The sequence below is a fragment of the Magallana gigas genome, chromosome 2 (genome assembly GCF_963853765.1).
Source record: "Magallana gigas chromosome 2, xbMagGiga1.1, whole genome shotgun sequence".
In the NCBI taxonomy this organism is placed as follows: Eukaryota; Metazoa; Mollusca; class Bivalvia; order Ostreida; family Ostreidae; genus Magallana; species Magallana gigas.
In genome coordinates this window covers 21,549,796-21,566,051 of record NC_088854.1, presented here as the reverse complement: position 1 = coordinate 21,566,051, position 16,256 = coordinate 21,549,796, and the positions used below count along the sequence as shown (strand labels likewise).

Below are 16,256 nucleotides of genomic sequence, written 5' to 3'. Positions count from 1 at the left end.
AAATTTTCCTCAAATTTGACTTGATATATTGTTCTCTTATAAAAAAAACAATCTCACTTTATCTCTCTTTTGGCACAAAGGAAACAAATTCGCCTAACAGTTTTTGCCCATATGGTTTGAAGTATTGTTATCAGACAAATTTTCAGGTAAGAGGATGACGAATTACGAGACATTTGGAGTTACATTTGATTGCGCATTGCTAAAAGGTACCTTTTTGAAAATGAAAAATGATTGTTAAAACCCAGTGGAATATATTGATAGTGATACTAAAATTTTGGAGTACACTGTGACATGAAAATGTAACATACATAGTGTCTTCCCACAAATGTTTATTTTATGTATAAAAATTTGGCCTGACGACTACTTAATATGCTTTTTATTAGCTCATCTGAGCCAAAGGCTCAAGTGAGCTTTTCTGATCACAATTTGTCCATTGTCTGTCGTTGTCTGCGTTGTCGTCGTCGTTGTTGTAAACTTTTCACATTTTCATCTTCTTCTCAAGAACCACTGGGCAGATTTCAACCAAATTTGGCACAAAGCACCACTAGGTGAAGGGGATTCAAGTTTGTTCAAATGAATGGCCACGCCCTCTTAAAGGCAGAGAGAATTATTGAAAAATTGTTGGTCAAAAATCTTCTTCTCAAAAACTATTCGGCCAGAAAAGCTTTAACTTGTGTGGAGGCATCCTCAATTAGTGTAGATTCAATTTTGTTCACATCATGGTCCCCGGGGGTAGGGAGGGTCCACAAGAGGGGGGTCAAGTTTTACAAAGGAATATATAGAGAAAATCTTTAAAAATCTTCTTCTCAAAAACTATTAGGGCAGGAAAGCTCAAATTTGAGTGGAAGCATCCTCAGATATTGAAGATTCAAGTTTGTTCAAATCATGGTCCTCGGGGGTAGGGTGGGGCCACAATAGGGGGATCATGTTTTACATAGGAATATATAGAGAAAATCTTTAAAAATCTTCTTCTCAAAAACTACAAGGCCAGAAAAGCTCAAATTAAAATGGATCTTCAGGGAGTGTAGATTTAAGTTTGTTCAAATCATGGTCCCCGGGGGTAGGGTGGGGTCACAATTGGGGGATCAAGTTTTACATAGGAATATATAGAGAAAATCTTTTATAATCTTCTTCTCAAAAACTATTAGGCCAGAAAAGCTCAAATTTGAGTGGAAGCATCCTCAGGGAGTGTAGATTTAAGTTTGTTCAAATCATGGTCCCCGGGGGTAGGGTGGGTCGACAATTGGTGGATCAAGTTTTACATAGGAATATATAGAGAAAATCTTTAAAAATCTTCTTCTCAAAAACTATTAGGCCAGGAAAGCTCAAATTTGAGTGGAAGCATCCTCAGATAGTGTAGATTCAGGTTTGTTCAAATCATGGTCCCCGGGGGTAGGGTGGGTCCACAATTTGGGGATCAAAATTTACATAGGAATATATAGAGAAAATCTTTAAAAATCTTCTTCTCAAAAACTATTTGGCCAAGAAAGCTCAAATTGGCGTGTAACCATCCTCAGATAATGTAGATTCAAGTTTTTTTAAATCATGGTCTCTGGGGGTAGGGCAGGGCCACAATGGGGGATAAATTTTTATATATAGAGAAAATCTTTAAAATCTTCTTCTTAAAACTATTAGGCCAGGAAAGCCCAAATTTGAGTGGAAGCATTCCCAGATCGTATAGATTCAAGTTTGTTTAAATAATAGTCCAGGGGTAGGGTGAGGCCACAATGGGGGAAGAATTTTTACATAGGAATATATAGAGAAAATCTTTAAAAAATCTTCTTTTTTAATACTATTTGGCCAGAAAAGCTTAATCTTGTGTAGAGGAATCCTCGGGTAGTGTAAATTCAAGTTTGCAAAATCACAGTGCCTAGTGGTAGGGCGGGGCCGTGATGGCGGTTTGAATTTTTACATAGGAATATATAGAGAAAATCTTTGAAAATATTCGGGGAAAGTTTTCGGTCCAAAACTCAGTACTTAGTGTGAAAGCACAGGTTATGCAGATATAAGTTTGATGAAACCATGATTCCCTAGAGAAAAGTGGGGCCACGAAATGGGGGGGGGGGTATATAGAAATAGAGAAAAATCTTCTTACAGGTACAACAACAAAAGGGGCATGGTATTTACCCCAAAAAAAGAGGTGGATAAAAATTGGCAGATTTTCTTTTTTTTTTTAGCAAGATCTACTGTACTTAGTTGTCAAGATATTTTGATACTGTAATGCTCATTTGATCAGAATTAAGGCAATTGTTGCTCAGGTGAGCGATGTGTCCCCTGGGCCTCTTGTTTGCCATTTCACCAAATTTTATTTTTGAATTAGTCATTACACCTGATTTTGTTTTTAAAGAAGTAAAAACACCAAATTTTATTTTTAGATTAACATTTGTGGAAAGACAATGCCTTGAGAATGGCAAATTGATTTGAAAATTTACTAAACATTTAAACCCATTTAATAATATCATATATAATTAATAAAATGACAATGTTGTTACAAAAAAATCCGTCAGAATACTTTATGTGGAACACAACTAAATTTTTGTGAAAATTATAAAATAAAAATTGACCCCAAGTTTTTAGATATTTTTTTCGCAATTTGAGGACAGTTTATAGCCGTAAAAAATTTTTAATCATTTTCTTGATCTATGAAATGATCTTGACTTTTATTGTGAATAAAGGGACTCCTTATAGAAATTTTTAACCGGGTTTTCCAACGGGAAAATCAGGTTATTGAAATGGTGAAAATGGCTGGCGGGCGGGTGGCTGCCAAAAGGGTACCATTATTGTACGGATAACTCCTCCTACAGTTTTCAAGACAGGAAGTTGTTCTTTTGTAGATTAATTGTACTTATATCAGAGGTGTGCATATTGCTAGGATTTTGATAATTTATGGAAAAAATACCAGCTTTTGAACTTAGTCATTTTTTGGCAAAATATTGCATATAGGGTAATCCATTTCACTGGATACGGTAGGTAGTGTTTATCAATTCAGCGCTGACATGGATTATGGATACAGTTCACATAAAAGAAAACCTGGTTTGCTGTCACATTGACAGCTTTTCACTCGTTATTCACATCTCAATTTATTTGGTATAGAATGCAGGTAAACATTTAAATACATTACAAAATGTATGTACATATATCAAATACAATTTTATCACATCCTTAGTAACTGTTTGCCTAAATTAAAATTATTAGGATCAACAAATTTATATAGTTCTAGGTCAAACTTGCTACAGTCATGCAAACCAGTAACACTTCACTCTAAAAATATTCCATTCAGACATACTGTCAAATAATTATAACAATTTACACTTGTCGTGATCAATACATTTACATACACAATATCTTGTTTTCAATTCCAACCAATTCAAAGTTTTTCAGCTACCTTCACTTCTCAAACAAATATCAGACAATAACTTCTGAGCAAAAATACACTCTTTACATAAAATAAATCATTGCAGTCATATAGAAGAAATTCATATACAAATCCATTTCATACAAACCAAATATACAATATAAAACCATTATGTCAAAACAACAGAACGATTCTCGCAATCACACCTCTTCGTCGTTGGATGACGGAAGCATCGTCTTGTCTTCTTCCTCAACGAGTACTATCTCGTTACTTGCTATCTCCTGTCCCTTCTTCTTCACACATGGCAGTAGGAGGACCAAATGACACGCGGCCCCTAGCGCAAACATCAGACCCCCCAACCAGAAAGAGTAGTTGTAGGACCCTGTGGCGTTATACACCGCTCCTAGTCGAACACAAGCAAAAATATTGATATTTTAATTATCTTTCACATATACTAAGTAAATATTTTCAGTAAAAATGCATAAATGTTCTGTATAATTTCATAGAAGTTGTTATCTTTGCAATGTTTGTTAAAATGACCGTAGGAAATAGGATTTAAACTATATTTATATTAGCCAATACAAAATGCTACAGACCAGCGACAGGAGGGCCATATACGCCGGCTATCCCTCTGGCTAGGGTCAGAAGTCCAAATGCATTGGTCAATTTTCTTAGGCCGAGCAAGTCGCAAATGATGATGGATGTCAATGAAATGTAGGCAGCTAAAATTTCATAAATACGATCATGTGACTTTTCATTTTCAAAAGATATATACATCTAGAATTGTTAAAATTTCATCGATTCCTTACCACGTAAAAAGTTTCTTGTATTTCCATCCCCTAAATTGTATTCAGAGAACGTTTTTAAATCATACAAGAGACAATTACAAGAGTTAATGAGATACTTACCAACACAGAGTCCATACAAGACGGCGAAGGTTACGAGAAGCTCGTAGGTTGTACAGAATGGTTCCACGAAGAGTAAGATGGCGCTGACCACTAGAGCTGTATTGTTGATAACGAGTGCGTTCAATTTAAAAATGTCGACCAGTAGTCCAGATAATAATCTTCCTATTGTGTTGGTTATACCTTTGGAAAGAAGACACTTGTTAAATGTTCATCTCTAAGAATCTTCCTTAGTTATTAATAAAAAATGAAAAGTATAAACTTTCATCAGTTATTTTTTTGGGGGGTTTTGCTATGGTTACCTATGATAGAGAGTAGAAAAGCAGCATCCGTTTTGGGAATACCGAACTGTAATGCGTGATCAACGATGTATGAAAATGGAACGTAAAAACCAGTCATGGCGAGAATGTTTCCGATGCATATCATGAGAAAATTAAAGTCTTTGAGCAGAGAGAGATCTAACATGTCTTTCATCGTGTCCACCACAGATATTGGTAGACAAGAACAGCGGTCCCAGCATGAAGGTGATGGAACATCGTCGATGTTGGTTATGCTTGTGACGTATTCCCTGACGTCCGAGCCGGAAGTTTTGTACTGAGGAATGTTATAGATACTGCCACTGTAGAAAATGTCCTGTCGATACATTGGGCGGGAATAATCAGACTTTTCGTGATGCACAGAATCGTGGCGTAGTCGAGGTGCGGACAGAAAGGGTTTGGGCTGTGATGTCTTAGCGTACCCACTTTCGATCCTGGGATGAATTTCATGAGCTTTGATTCCCCTCATAAAATCGTTGTTCTCTGAATTTGTTCTTTTATCAGTTTCTTCTTTTCGTTTTTGAATTTCATTAAGTTTCGTAAAATCATTGGCACCTGGCATACTTGAATCTGAATGTGCATTGCGTTTTCTATTTCGGATTGCCTTTTTCTTTGCATTTTCCATCTGCGCTTTTCTCTGAAATTGTTTCATCTTCTTTGTTGGTTCCAGTGGTCTCATCAACATACCAAACACGCAAGCGTTTAGCACTATACCGGCCTGAATCATAACCAGATTCCTCCAATCAAATACGTCCATCATGATGGCGTTAACAGGTGCGAAGATAAAGGTTCCAACACCAGATCCACAGACTGCTATGCCAGTTGCTATTGCACGTCTCTTCTCAAAGTAGTATCCTACGATGACCACCGCGGGGAGGTAAATCAATCCAAATCCTAGGCCTAAAAAACAAATCTAATGAGACCAAAACGACTTATCAATTTTCTGGCTTTAAAAATTAATTAAAATAGATTTCTTGTTTCATCTTACCTCCTAGAAATCCGTATGTAAGTTGAAGTACTGTTATGTTTTCCGAGAAAGATGCACAGAGAAAGGCTGCAGTAGCAAATATACTACCCGTTATCGTAACTGCTCTACAACCAAATTTGTTTGTCAAACCACTGACTATAGGACCTATTACAAAAATCATAAAGAACATTTTAGATATATAACACTCTTTTGTTAACAGACATTCATATATAATATTCAATTTAAAATACTATCTAAATACTATTTAAATATCTATATTTACCTGCGCAAAGATACATTCCATTCAACAGGGAACCCACTAGGGAAACTTTTCCTCTGCTCTCTTGGAAAACATTCACCCACAAGGGTAGCAAGACTCCAAAAGAATATCCAAGACCGTCCACGATCAGATTACACATAAAGGAACTAAACACCACCACCCAGCCCCACCCTCCGTCCGGTGGGGTGGGGATATAGTCCCCAGGGTCGACTTCGCTGGAAGAGGTAGATTCTCCGGAGGCATGTCTTTTTTTCTCGTCAGACTTCATTATTTAGTCTCAAAGGTTACAATTTAAGAATGCAGCTCTTCGTACGTTGAGCACTAGCTAAGTCCCCTTCATCTTTACCTTGATTTTGTTTTCTTATTTAAAGTTTTAATCCTGAAATATAGTGAATCTGAAAAAAAAATATAGAGATATCAACATATATTTAAAAATTCAAATACCCTGAAGGGTTTTGCATGTCTAATGTTCCACGCAGCTTTGGAAGGCGATTATCTTCCCATGCAATCGTTTTCATTTCTAATTTTATTTTGGGGGATCTGTATAAAAATGATAAATCTTGTTTTATGTGGTAGGAAAATAGAGCACAATGTCCATCACTTGATATTCACTGGTACCTTTATCTACATTTTACACATTCTTGCCCATAGGAAACAGCTAAAGACATTGCATCAAAAAATGCTACCACATACTTTGTTATTGCACAAAATAAAACAAATCTTTATTAAAAAAAATCTTATCTTTTATTTAACATGTACATGTATATTCTTTTAATTTTATTGTGGTTTAAGGAGAAACATAACATTTTTCTAATTTTCGACTTTCGAATTTTTCTTGCAAGAGTCACTATTTTGCTGGATTGGAAGTCTTACCTCCATGGGTATTTGTTAATTTTGGAAAACTCGCATAAAACATTGCTGATTTTCGGGTAGTATATCTATGACAAGTGTCTGAATGGACATTGTTATACCATTCTGTAAACGTCTTACATTTACTCATGTACTCTTTTTAACTTTTTTTTTTGAAGATAGCTGCTTCCGTTAAATAAAATACGTCAAATGCCACATTTAGGAATACGCTAATTCAAATCCACGCCATCCTGTTGAAAAATCATTTTCCGCCAAGTATACACGCTAAATATAATACGTTTACAATGAATCCAACATGAACTGTACAATATACTAGACTAAGTATATAGTTAAGGTACCGACACAGTGCTGGGTCTTATTACACGCATACTTCAATCCCTAAAATTATTTTCCTCTCGAACACCATTGTTTATTTCCTTCGAAAGTATTCAATATAAAATTCCATTGTTGGGGTCTGCCCGTTTATTTGTGGGTAGTTTGCATAGCCTACCTACGTTTACACGTTGCCAGATTTTGTCAGTTACTGTATTAAAAGGTATTTCTTATTCTATGATACTCTATATAAGTTCATTTGGATTCGTATAGTACCCGGATGGTTATAATTGCTTTAAAAAACGATGTTTACAATGAATATGAATAAGCTGGACAATACTTATCAGATTTATTTGTTTAAATCCTAGCGAGTGTATTTTATCCAGACAAAATGGCCCTTGATGTTCACTGTGCAGTAACGTCTAGGAAAGTGCATGTAGCAGCTACATAGAATTGTATATATGTCATTAGATAATGACGATGATGTTTATGACTATCATCATCATCATCATCATCATCATTGCTATCGTCATCATCATCATCATAAAAACGCAATACCAACACAAATCTCACTATCTTAAAGCTAACTAGGATTGTACCCATTGATAAACTTGAATAAATGACCGAGATACCCACATCCTTCGGATTTAATCTGAGCTTTAAGGTCAATGATTCGTAGGATGGTAAGAAGTGACCATCAAAATCAATAGTGTCACATTAAATGCCACAGGTATGAGGAGATTACAATACCAATTGTCAATATTGTTCTACCTACTATATGACAGCTCGAGTGTTGGCCAGCGATAACATTGGCCTTGAGAAAAGTGGGTGTCTAGGCGATGAGAAATTATATCGTCTGTAACTCACTTCCCGCCTAGTGCAGGTAGTATGCGTTTTACCTGTACATGTAAGTCTATAAAAAGTTTATATACAACCTCTTTTATCAAGCAAGATATTGTCTAGATCATATTGTGCGCAGTACAACTATATCTAATTACAATACATTGGTATGAGAAACACTACAGGCACGTAGCATCAAGGGGGGGGGGGGGGGGGGCGGGGGGCCTAGCTCCCCCCCCCCCCACTTTTTCTCGTAGGAACAATTTTTTTTAAATTTAGATATAAAAAATTGAATTATCATGGAGTTGGCCCCCACTTTTTTTGGAGGATGTAAAAAATTGATATGAAATACGGAAATTAGGATTGAAATTGAAGCTATATACTACGCCAGCCCCCCCCCCCCCCCCCGGGATTAGGATTTTGAAGATTTTGGGAAAGTATTATTTCTTTTTTGCTTGTCAAGATTTTTTGGATGAGTCTGCCCCCCCCCCCAAAAAAAATGCTACGTGCTTGTACTAGTATCCAGAAAGAAGGCATTCTTCGATGGCCTTAAAGTAATCAATTAGCTTTTAATTTAATATAAGGGTATTTACAGGTAAAGCCGACGATTTACATGTAGTAATTCATTTTTATTTACTATAAACGAACAGGTAATTGACTAAACTTATAACACCAAAATTTTCAATGACATGATTTTGACTTTGCATCAAAATATAGTATTTTACTTAACTATAAAAACAATAAATAGATTAAAAGATTAGTATGAAAATTGTTAGAACAAGTCACAACTTCTCATGATATTAAAGATAAATTTTCATCAGACCTAAATGATCTGATCTAGAGGGTTTAACAATTTTCTGATTGGTAAAAAGCAGGTTAGATATTTACATCTCGAGAGAATTCAGATAAACTAGTGGTATGTGCATTGTGAAGTAGCTTTAGGATTGTGGGGCGATATCAGTTGACCTGACCTTAAAAGTTGTCCCTGAACCTTTCAACGCAAATAGCACCTAAAAGCAGTATTATTATACGAGGTTCAAAGAGGGAAATCGGATATTGAACTAAACGAATAACAGTAAAAGTGATTTATATACAGATGAATTTTTAAGAGGCATAAACAATGGCTTTAACGGTCACCTCAAATAAAACAAATGCATATAAATTCAGATCCTCATAAGTTATCCTCAGAAATGCTGTTTGATAATTATAATACTACCTTTTGCACTTTTTCATTGTCCGTGAATCATGGATAGAAAGGGATATATAAAGTTAGAAAATCTTTTCGGTATTTAAGATATTGTATAATATTTGAAACATTGAAGATCAGACCATATAATAAAACCAGGAGCTCTGTCCCCGGCATTGCAAAATTAAAACCAAAAGACTAGAGCCGTGATTTTCCATTTTAGTAGAAGATTCCCTGCTTATCCCAAAAATGCACTTAGCCTGATTGATATCCAGGAGTAGTAAAAAAAAATTTGACTGTATTTTTATTCTAAGAATCAAAATGGCACCGGAGGTCATAAATTTCTCACTTTTGGTAGAGGTCTTTTATGCTAATGCTTATCTAATCATATGCTCCCAGTTTGTTTCAAGCATGCCCAAAAGCATAAAGAATAAGTTTTAACAATTCTGTGTAAACTTACTACGTAATCAATAGATCCCCAATCTAACGCAAAACAATGAGCAATTAATTTCAATATTGGTAAGGGTTATTTTCCCCCTCATAACTGCATGTATGTACACATTAATACTTAGTATGTTTGATTTCTAAGAGTAGAGACGACAAAAGAAAACGCTAAGCAATTGGTCACATGAAAGACGATTTTGGACGTTACGTCCAACTTAAAATTATTTTCACAATAGTTTGTTCATAAGATCATCATTTTAATGCAAACCAATTTTTAAAGAATTTTTCAGAAGAACATCATAAAATTGTCCTATTTATACACGTTTCAATCTTTTACTGGTTTACTGAGCAAGTGCAAGTGAACCCCCATTTCATAAATTACATATGAACATGTACATACAATATGCGTGCTCTAATAATTACGCCTGTTCATCAAACGGATAATGTTTTTAGAATGTCACTTTTTCCTTAATTATCACATACATTTGTTTACAACCACTGTATACTGCATTTTGCCAAATTTATCCGGAAAGAACCTGAAAGGAAGAGAGTAGTCCAATTATGCTAAAAACAGCCCATGTTTGTCACAATATATATGCCAAAACTGCGGAAAACTAAATATTTCATTCAGAAACATCCTTTTAAAATGACGAATGAAAATAAACACGAACTCATAACCAGATATGTGTACCTATAGTGAATCAAATTGAGCATACACGTACGCTTAGCGAAAATTTGTTTATCATAGTGTTGTATTATTAATCAATATTCAAAAGTAGTTATTTTACACTTTTGGACATCTCCAGTGCACATCCTCTCATACAAAGTGAGACTATGCTGGTAATTTTGAAGGCACATGTCGTTTGATTTTTTTCTCACAAGAAAAATATTTGGTATAGGGAGTATATTTTTTTAATACGAGAAAAACGTATAACGTCGATGGGTTTTTTTTATTATGAAAAACAATATATATAACATTGGAGGCATGCGGATAATACAGGTCTAGGGCACGGAAAGACCCGGAAAACTGCACTCAGTTTCACCTTATCGTCACTCAGTGAAGATAAACCCATCACCGGACAGCAAAGGTAGATGTATACAGGGGTCAGCGAACGTACACTGCCCTCTACCTATTCATTCATAAGTTTCTATCAATTGAATTGAAATAGAACACTCAAATAGTGTGGTAGGTCAATGCTAAGAAAATACTAGCCTAAGGGTTGCATATTAAAACTTTATTTGGTGTGGGGTTTCGTAATTAGAACTAGTTATGTGTTCAATTTTCGCCTAGAATATAAGTTTGATAAAATTACCCCAAGACCATTTGCAATCATCATATTAAGGAAACGCTAATCTGAATTCATGGTACTTAACTTTATCATTGGCTAAGGTGACGTAACGTCTTGAATCAGTTATACAAAATATTACAATTCAGTCAATTAAGTTATTAACATATAGTTAAGATTAGATTCTAATAACGCAACACTGTCTTTCGGATTTAGAGATAATCTTATTCGATGTTAGCAATCATAAATACACTAAAGTAACTCTTTTTCTTTACCTAGCCGAATGTTTTTTATTTCTTTGTCTTTGATACAATCATTTTATATGAACAAAGGCTTCAGAATGGGATAGTATTTGCAGAAATTTAACTTACAATTTAAATTTGAAGGTACATAATCATAAATAGGCATTAAGCTTTGAAACAAATTATATATCAGTTTTAATAAAACGTGCAATAACGACATATTATTTTTTAGCATAAAATGCTTGAATATTCGAATAGACTCTAAAAGGTGTGTGATTGCCTAATGGTGGCAACCATCAAATGAACAAATTTGGAGCCTTGCGTGCAATATATATACTTGAGTGATAAATCACCGAAAGATTTCTTGAGATATATATAGATACATATCATACACTTTTATTACGTATCTGGTGAGATGAAAAAGTTTGCTTTGGTTAAAATATCAGTGATTACATTTACTTTATTCAAATTAACTATGTAAGGTTATGTTACCTGGTAATGTATAATGCATCTGTATTTAAAATTTTAACAATAGCGTGACTGTGCAATACTCATGTTCCTTTATTTGGCATGATATGCACAAAGCACAAATGAAAAAAAACATGCATTAGCAGACGCATTTTTTATAAATTGTACAATACTTAAATCTTTACTTTTTTGCTTGACAGTAGTTCAAAATAATTGTGTGATGTTCTCTCTCTCTCTCTCTGAGCTGTCAATAGTGTGGTCATTTTTGTTCGGTCAAGTACATGTATTTCATTTCTCTGATTAAATATCACACGAAAACCCTTATCTGTCTCCTTCAATGTACAAAAAAATGTCAAATACACTCCACGTTAGAAATGGGGTCACAAATAATCTACTCTATATAGAAATGAGGACACAAATAATCTACTTTATGTTGATATAGGACCTCAGACATAATATCATTAAAGTCCATGTACCAGCCGCCATCATTTTTGTGCATTCTTGGGTGCAGTTTTGAGAAAGTTGATATTGCATAGATATTGGATAAAGTCATTTGACAAAGTCATTTGATAGTCAATGTCGACAGAAAATGTAGAACAATGTACATTTAACACTCAGAAAAAAATATATCAACTCAATATACATATAACAATAGCCAAAAATGTTTTATTATGTTTTCTATGATTCAATCTTTTAAGCGTTTATTAAATAAACATGATTAATGTCGTTAAAAATACAATTATATGATTTGTCTCATTTTTCATTCAATTTTTTCGCGTTCATGCAACTTTTATATTTTATTTCTCTCGAGTTTATTATTTTTTTTAATCGTTATTTAAGAAAAATTAAGCCTCTCCCATAAACCACTCACATTATATCACTTACTTGTGCTGACGGAACTTCTGGCACAGTTTCCACTTGCTCAAAGTTACGGATACTGCAAAGCCTAGCCAATGTGCGCTTATGTAGTAACTCTATAGTACAAGATCTGCACAGTTTACCAGCTATCAGCTGATTCGTAGTAAAACGTGACGGAGTAACTTCTCGGCTCGTTAGTCATACCCTCATTTCACGGCCCTGGATAATCGCCTTTTGATATTCCCCTCTTGTCTCTCGCTCAGATTGTGCTTTGGACCCTCTTTCTTCGAGTGGTGTTTGTTTTACGCTAGAGTTTGTCTTTACAGGTATGTACATCTTGTTATCGATGTAATATTTGACGACGCAGCAGACTGCACGAGAATACCCGTATTAGGTCTTTCCCATCTTTTTTTTTTTTTATTTTTTTTTACCAATAATAAATTATCTTACGATGGGAACTGCAGTTATTTCGTAATTTATAAATACTGAATAAGACACATTTATGATACAATAGATCAGAAAAAATGATATATTAGACAAGGCCAATCAAAACGTGAGAGACATACATTTTACCTATGCAATATAATGCTGCATTTATCCCAAATAAAGCAGTAGACGGTGTTAGTGAAATACATATCAAAACGGTGTTATCTACAACTTAATGTGAAAAATAACTTGCGTCCACATGTTTTAATCAGTGTCAAACTGAATATAAACTAGGCAGGTATTTGTTATAGTAAAATTGCGTACAGATGCTGTTTTCTTCCCTCAAGTTGTTTTGTGGTATTCCTGCCTGACAGAGAAGAAATTGTAGCACTAGTCAGTAATGATAAAAAATATCAAGAATTTAACACATTGTTTTCAAAATATCAGCTAGTCAAATGCGCCTCATTCTAGTTAACCATTGAATAGGAATATTATTTCAGATTTGACCTCAAAGGAAAACATATCATCTTTATGATATTTAATCTTGCATATCTCCATATTTGATTTCATGCAATCCAAAGAAAACAATTGAATTTATTAAATTTTTTATCCTTATTAGTTACTTTCAACGTTCTTGTCTGTTACCTATACCAAGGACTTATCTCATAATTACTAAGTAATATAATTGCTTGTTTTTGTATTGTTTGTAAAGATATATACCTATTAACTGAAGATGCCCGATCCTGCGAAGAACAAATTTCAACAAGGGGATGTTTATATTTTCCATCATTATAAACAGCTGGACCGATGTACGGAGACAACTGCCTTATGAAGAAAAATCCAGTTTAGACTTACATTGGTTTTGTTCAGTTCACAAAAAAACATAAATGATAAAAAGAATGAAACATGATATTTCAATTTATGCAAAATTGTATTAACTTAAAAAGGTTTTTTTATATTTATAAGATCATGACTTGTATGTGAATGAGAACGTGTTATATGTATTATAAAATGAAAAACTGTATTTAAAAAAAAGAATGAAATATGAATAAGCGAGAAAAATAGTTAAAACAGTATACTCTTTAATTGATGAACCATACATAATAAAGATGTGTGGACACAATCAGTATAGCATGATCGACCGTGTTAGGACAAGAACAGATATGGATACATAACTTAAACCAAATGAGTGTTAGGTAAATTATAAAACAAATTGTCGAAGGAACAAAGAATATGGTAGACATTATCCGCGGGTGTGCAATTTGCTTTAAAACGCTCTCTGTGACACCTGTTTAATCAATATTTATCATAAAATGTAGCAATCGGTACACATTTATATGTAGTTTGTGCATATGCATGCATATGAGAATTTTGTGAACATTGTGAAATATGATGCACATGTATTACGATGTTCCCTGTTCCATGTGGCTTTGCGACGTTGTGTCTTGCACTAACTTCATACATGCTTTATATCAGCACAGATCATTACAAATGAACCTACACATGTAATTTAACAGCAAAACGATCAATTAACATAGCATGACATATACTTGGTGATTGTTTAAGCGTGTTAATTTTGGTATTTGTGTCAAAATGGTTCTTAAATAAATGGACATGCATAGATGAAGGTAATCATATATACCGATATCTACAAGTTTTATATACGTGAAGATGCATAGCAGTCATTGTCCTTTTTCAGTGAATACCATATATACTGCTGTACATTTTTACAAACTCATTGCCAAAGCGACTGATTCAAATTGTTTATATTATACATACTCGGAATAAACATGCTTAAAAATTCAAATCATTCAGCAGACCAGTATAAGTTTTATTTTCAGACTTTTGCAGAGCATATAATAGTCATTCCGTAGACCTCATATCATGTATATTGAATCCAGAACTCAGGTTTGCGACATAAGCTAGGTACTCGGGTTGAAGAGTCTTACACGTACATGTATATATGCTTGCAGATCAATCGCACGTTTTACTCCGGATTAAAAAGTTCATTTATGAAAATATATATGCGTATAGAAAACCCCCACAATTACACGTTACGCTTTTGTGATATTAAGTAACACTGAGTTTGTAAATCTCTTTGGAATGTGACACAAATGTTTCCGTAGACAAGAAGATATGGTAGTCTGTGGTTGTCCTCGCGTTTTCAGGTCATTGGCCTGTATGTATGTACCCCTTGATAGTTTGATATTTAGTCCTACGGCGAAGCAACCGTCCTTGGTTCTTAATCTACAATAACTTCTTTTGGCAAAACAGTGGAACGGATTCTCTGACGGATTTGGAATGATAAGCGTGCTATATCGCATTAACCAACGAAAGCGACACCCCTGCAACAAAGAATTAGGGCCAGATTATGAAAATCGTTCCATAAATATTAAATACAAATCAAGGATGCCACCAACATGTCTTTATCGATGTCGATAAACTGCCAGACCACCATCTGTTACAAAATTTATGAAGAAGATTTTTTTTGCAGTTGCCACTGATCGTTAAAGAGATTTGTATGTATATATATACATTGTAGTACACTTTTGTACTTTGACCAATATACATGTATACTCACAATGGAAAACTTTGAACCCATATTAACCTTGGTTGCAAATTGTCATGTCTACTCTTAAAATCTTTAACTACTACTATGTTTCGTTAGAGTGTAATTACATGTTATGAATAGAAGGTCGAGTTTACTTTACCAAAAGCATCACACCACATCAACCACTTATCAAATCCTTTCTGTTGGAAGGGGGGGGGGGGGTTGTAGGGAGCCGCTCAAATAAAAAAGGCATTCAGAAAAAATTCTAGAATCATATGATTTTTTCCAATGCAAAAAGTTTTATTTTTGTTTGATATTGAAACTCATACATGCAATCACTATTTGATTTAAAATAAGTATATATTAGATGGATTTACATATACATTTACGATGCATATCAGTTGAATACAAGTTGTCATAATTATAACATTAAAATAATGCAAACTTTGTTCATGTTACCCACGTTTCCACCCAAACAATTATTATTAATCATCACGCGATACTTCATGTGACATCAAATTATTGATATTTATTTAACACTTATGCTTTGCGACTTTTTCAAAAAATGAATTAAGTTTGTTCTCCCCGATTCATCTCGATGTAATCCTTACCATGCTATCGTGTACAAATATTCAGTACAAAACAATACAATTGTATACATTTTATAGAAAAAAAACCTTACCTGAATGAAACAATTTCTGAATAAATGATGATAAAAGTCTGATATACTGACTATAGTTCCTGAATTCTTTACTTTCACATCGATATACAATAATATTACTGGTATATATATGTAGCAGCTGGTAATGGAAATTCCTCTGTGCAAAATTGTAGCTATTATAGATGATTTCATTTGTTGGTGGAAAAAATACTCGTAGTCCAAAAGTGAAGGGGGGAAGAAACATAACTCTGTATTCAGATAAAACCTTTTTTTTTTTAATTCACATAT

General features: G+C 34.1%; 1 protein-coding gene across 3 annotated transcripts; it reads right to left on the bottom strand.

Moving 5' to 3' along the window:
* Positions 1 to 3,054: 3,054 nt before the first annotated feature.
* LOC105346005 (monocarboxylate transporter 14) lies at positions 3,055 to 12,512 on the bottom strand. Of its 3 annotated transcripts, none has more exons than XM_011454434.4 (7): positions 12,358 to 12,512; positions 5,828 to 6,219; positions 5,566 to 5,709; positions 4,563 to 5,477; positions 4,264 to 4,443; positions 3,952 to 4,077; positions 3,055 to 3,758 (listed from the first exon to the last, which is right to left on the bottom strand). In XM_011454434.4, the coding sequence occupies exons 2-7, from the start codon at positions 6,090 to 6,092 to the stop codon at positions 3,556 to 3,558; spliced, it is 1,833 nt and encodes a 610-aa protein (XP_011452736.3). In that variant the 5' UTR covers positions 6,093 to 6,219; positions 12,358 to 12,512; the 3' UTR covers positions 3,055 to 3,555. The 3 variants fall into 3 exon arrangements, with proteins under 3 accessions (XP_011452736.3, XP_019929966.3, XP_034302416.2); XM_020074407.3 differs by having other exon boundaries at positions 12,344 to 12,497; XM_034446525.2 differs by having other exon boundaries at positions 5,828 to 6,203; positions 12,358 to 12,465.
* Between the last annotated feature and the right edge of the window lie 3,744 nt (positions 12,513 to 16,256).

Excerpts from the sequence above, each read along its gene's own strand:
- LOC105346005 (XM_011454434.4), bottom strand. The coding sequence starts at position 6,092 with ATGAAGTCTGACGAGAAAAAAAGACATGCCTCCGGAGAATCTACCTCT. Across the intron at positions 4,078-4,263 it reads CTTGTATGGACTCTGTGTTG|CTGCCTACATTTCATTGACA; the intron begins GTAAGTATCTCA and ends ATGAAATTTTAG. Across the intron at positions 3,759-3,951 it reads ATATGGCCCTCCTGTCGCTG|GAGCGGTGTATAACGCCACA; the intron begins GTCTGTAGCATT and ends GTGTTCGACTAG.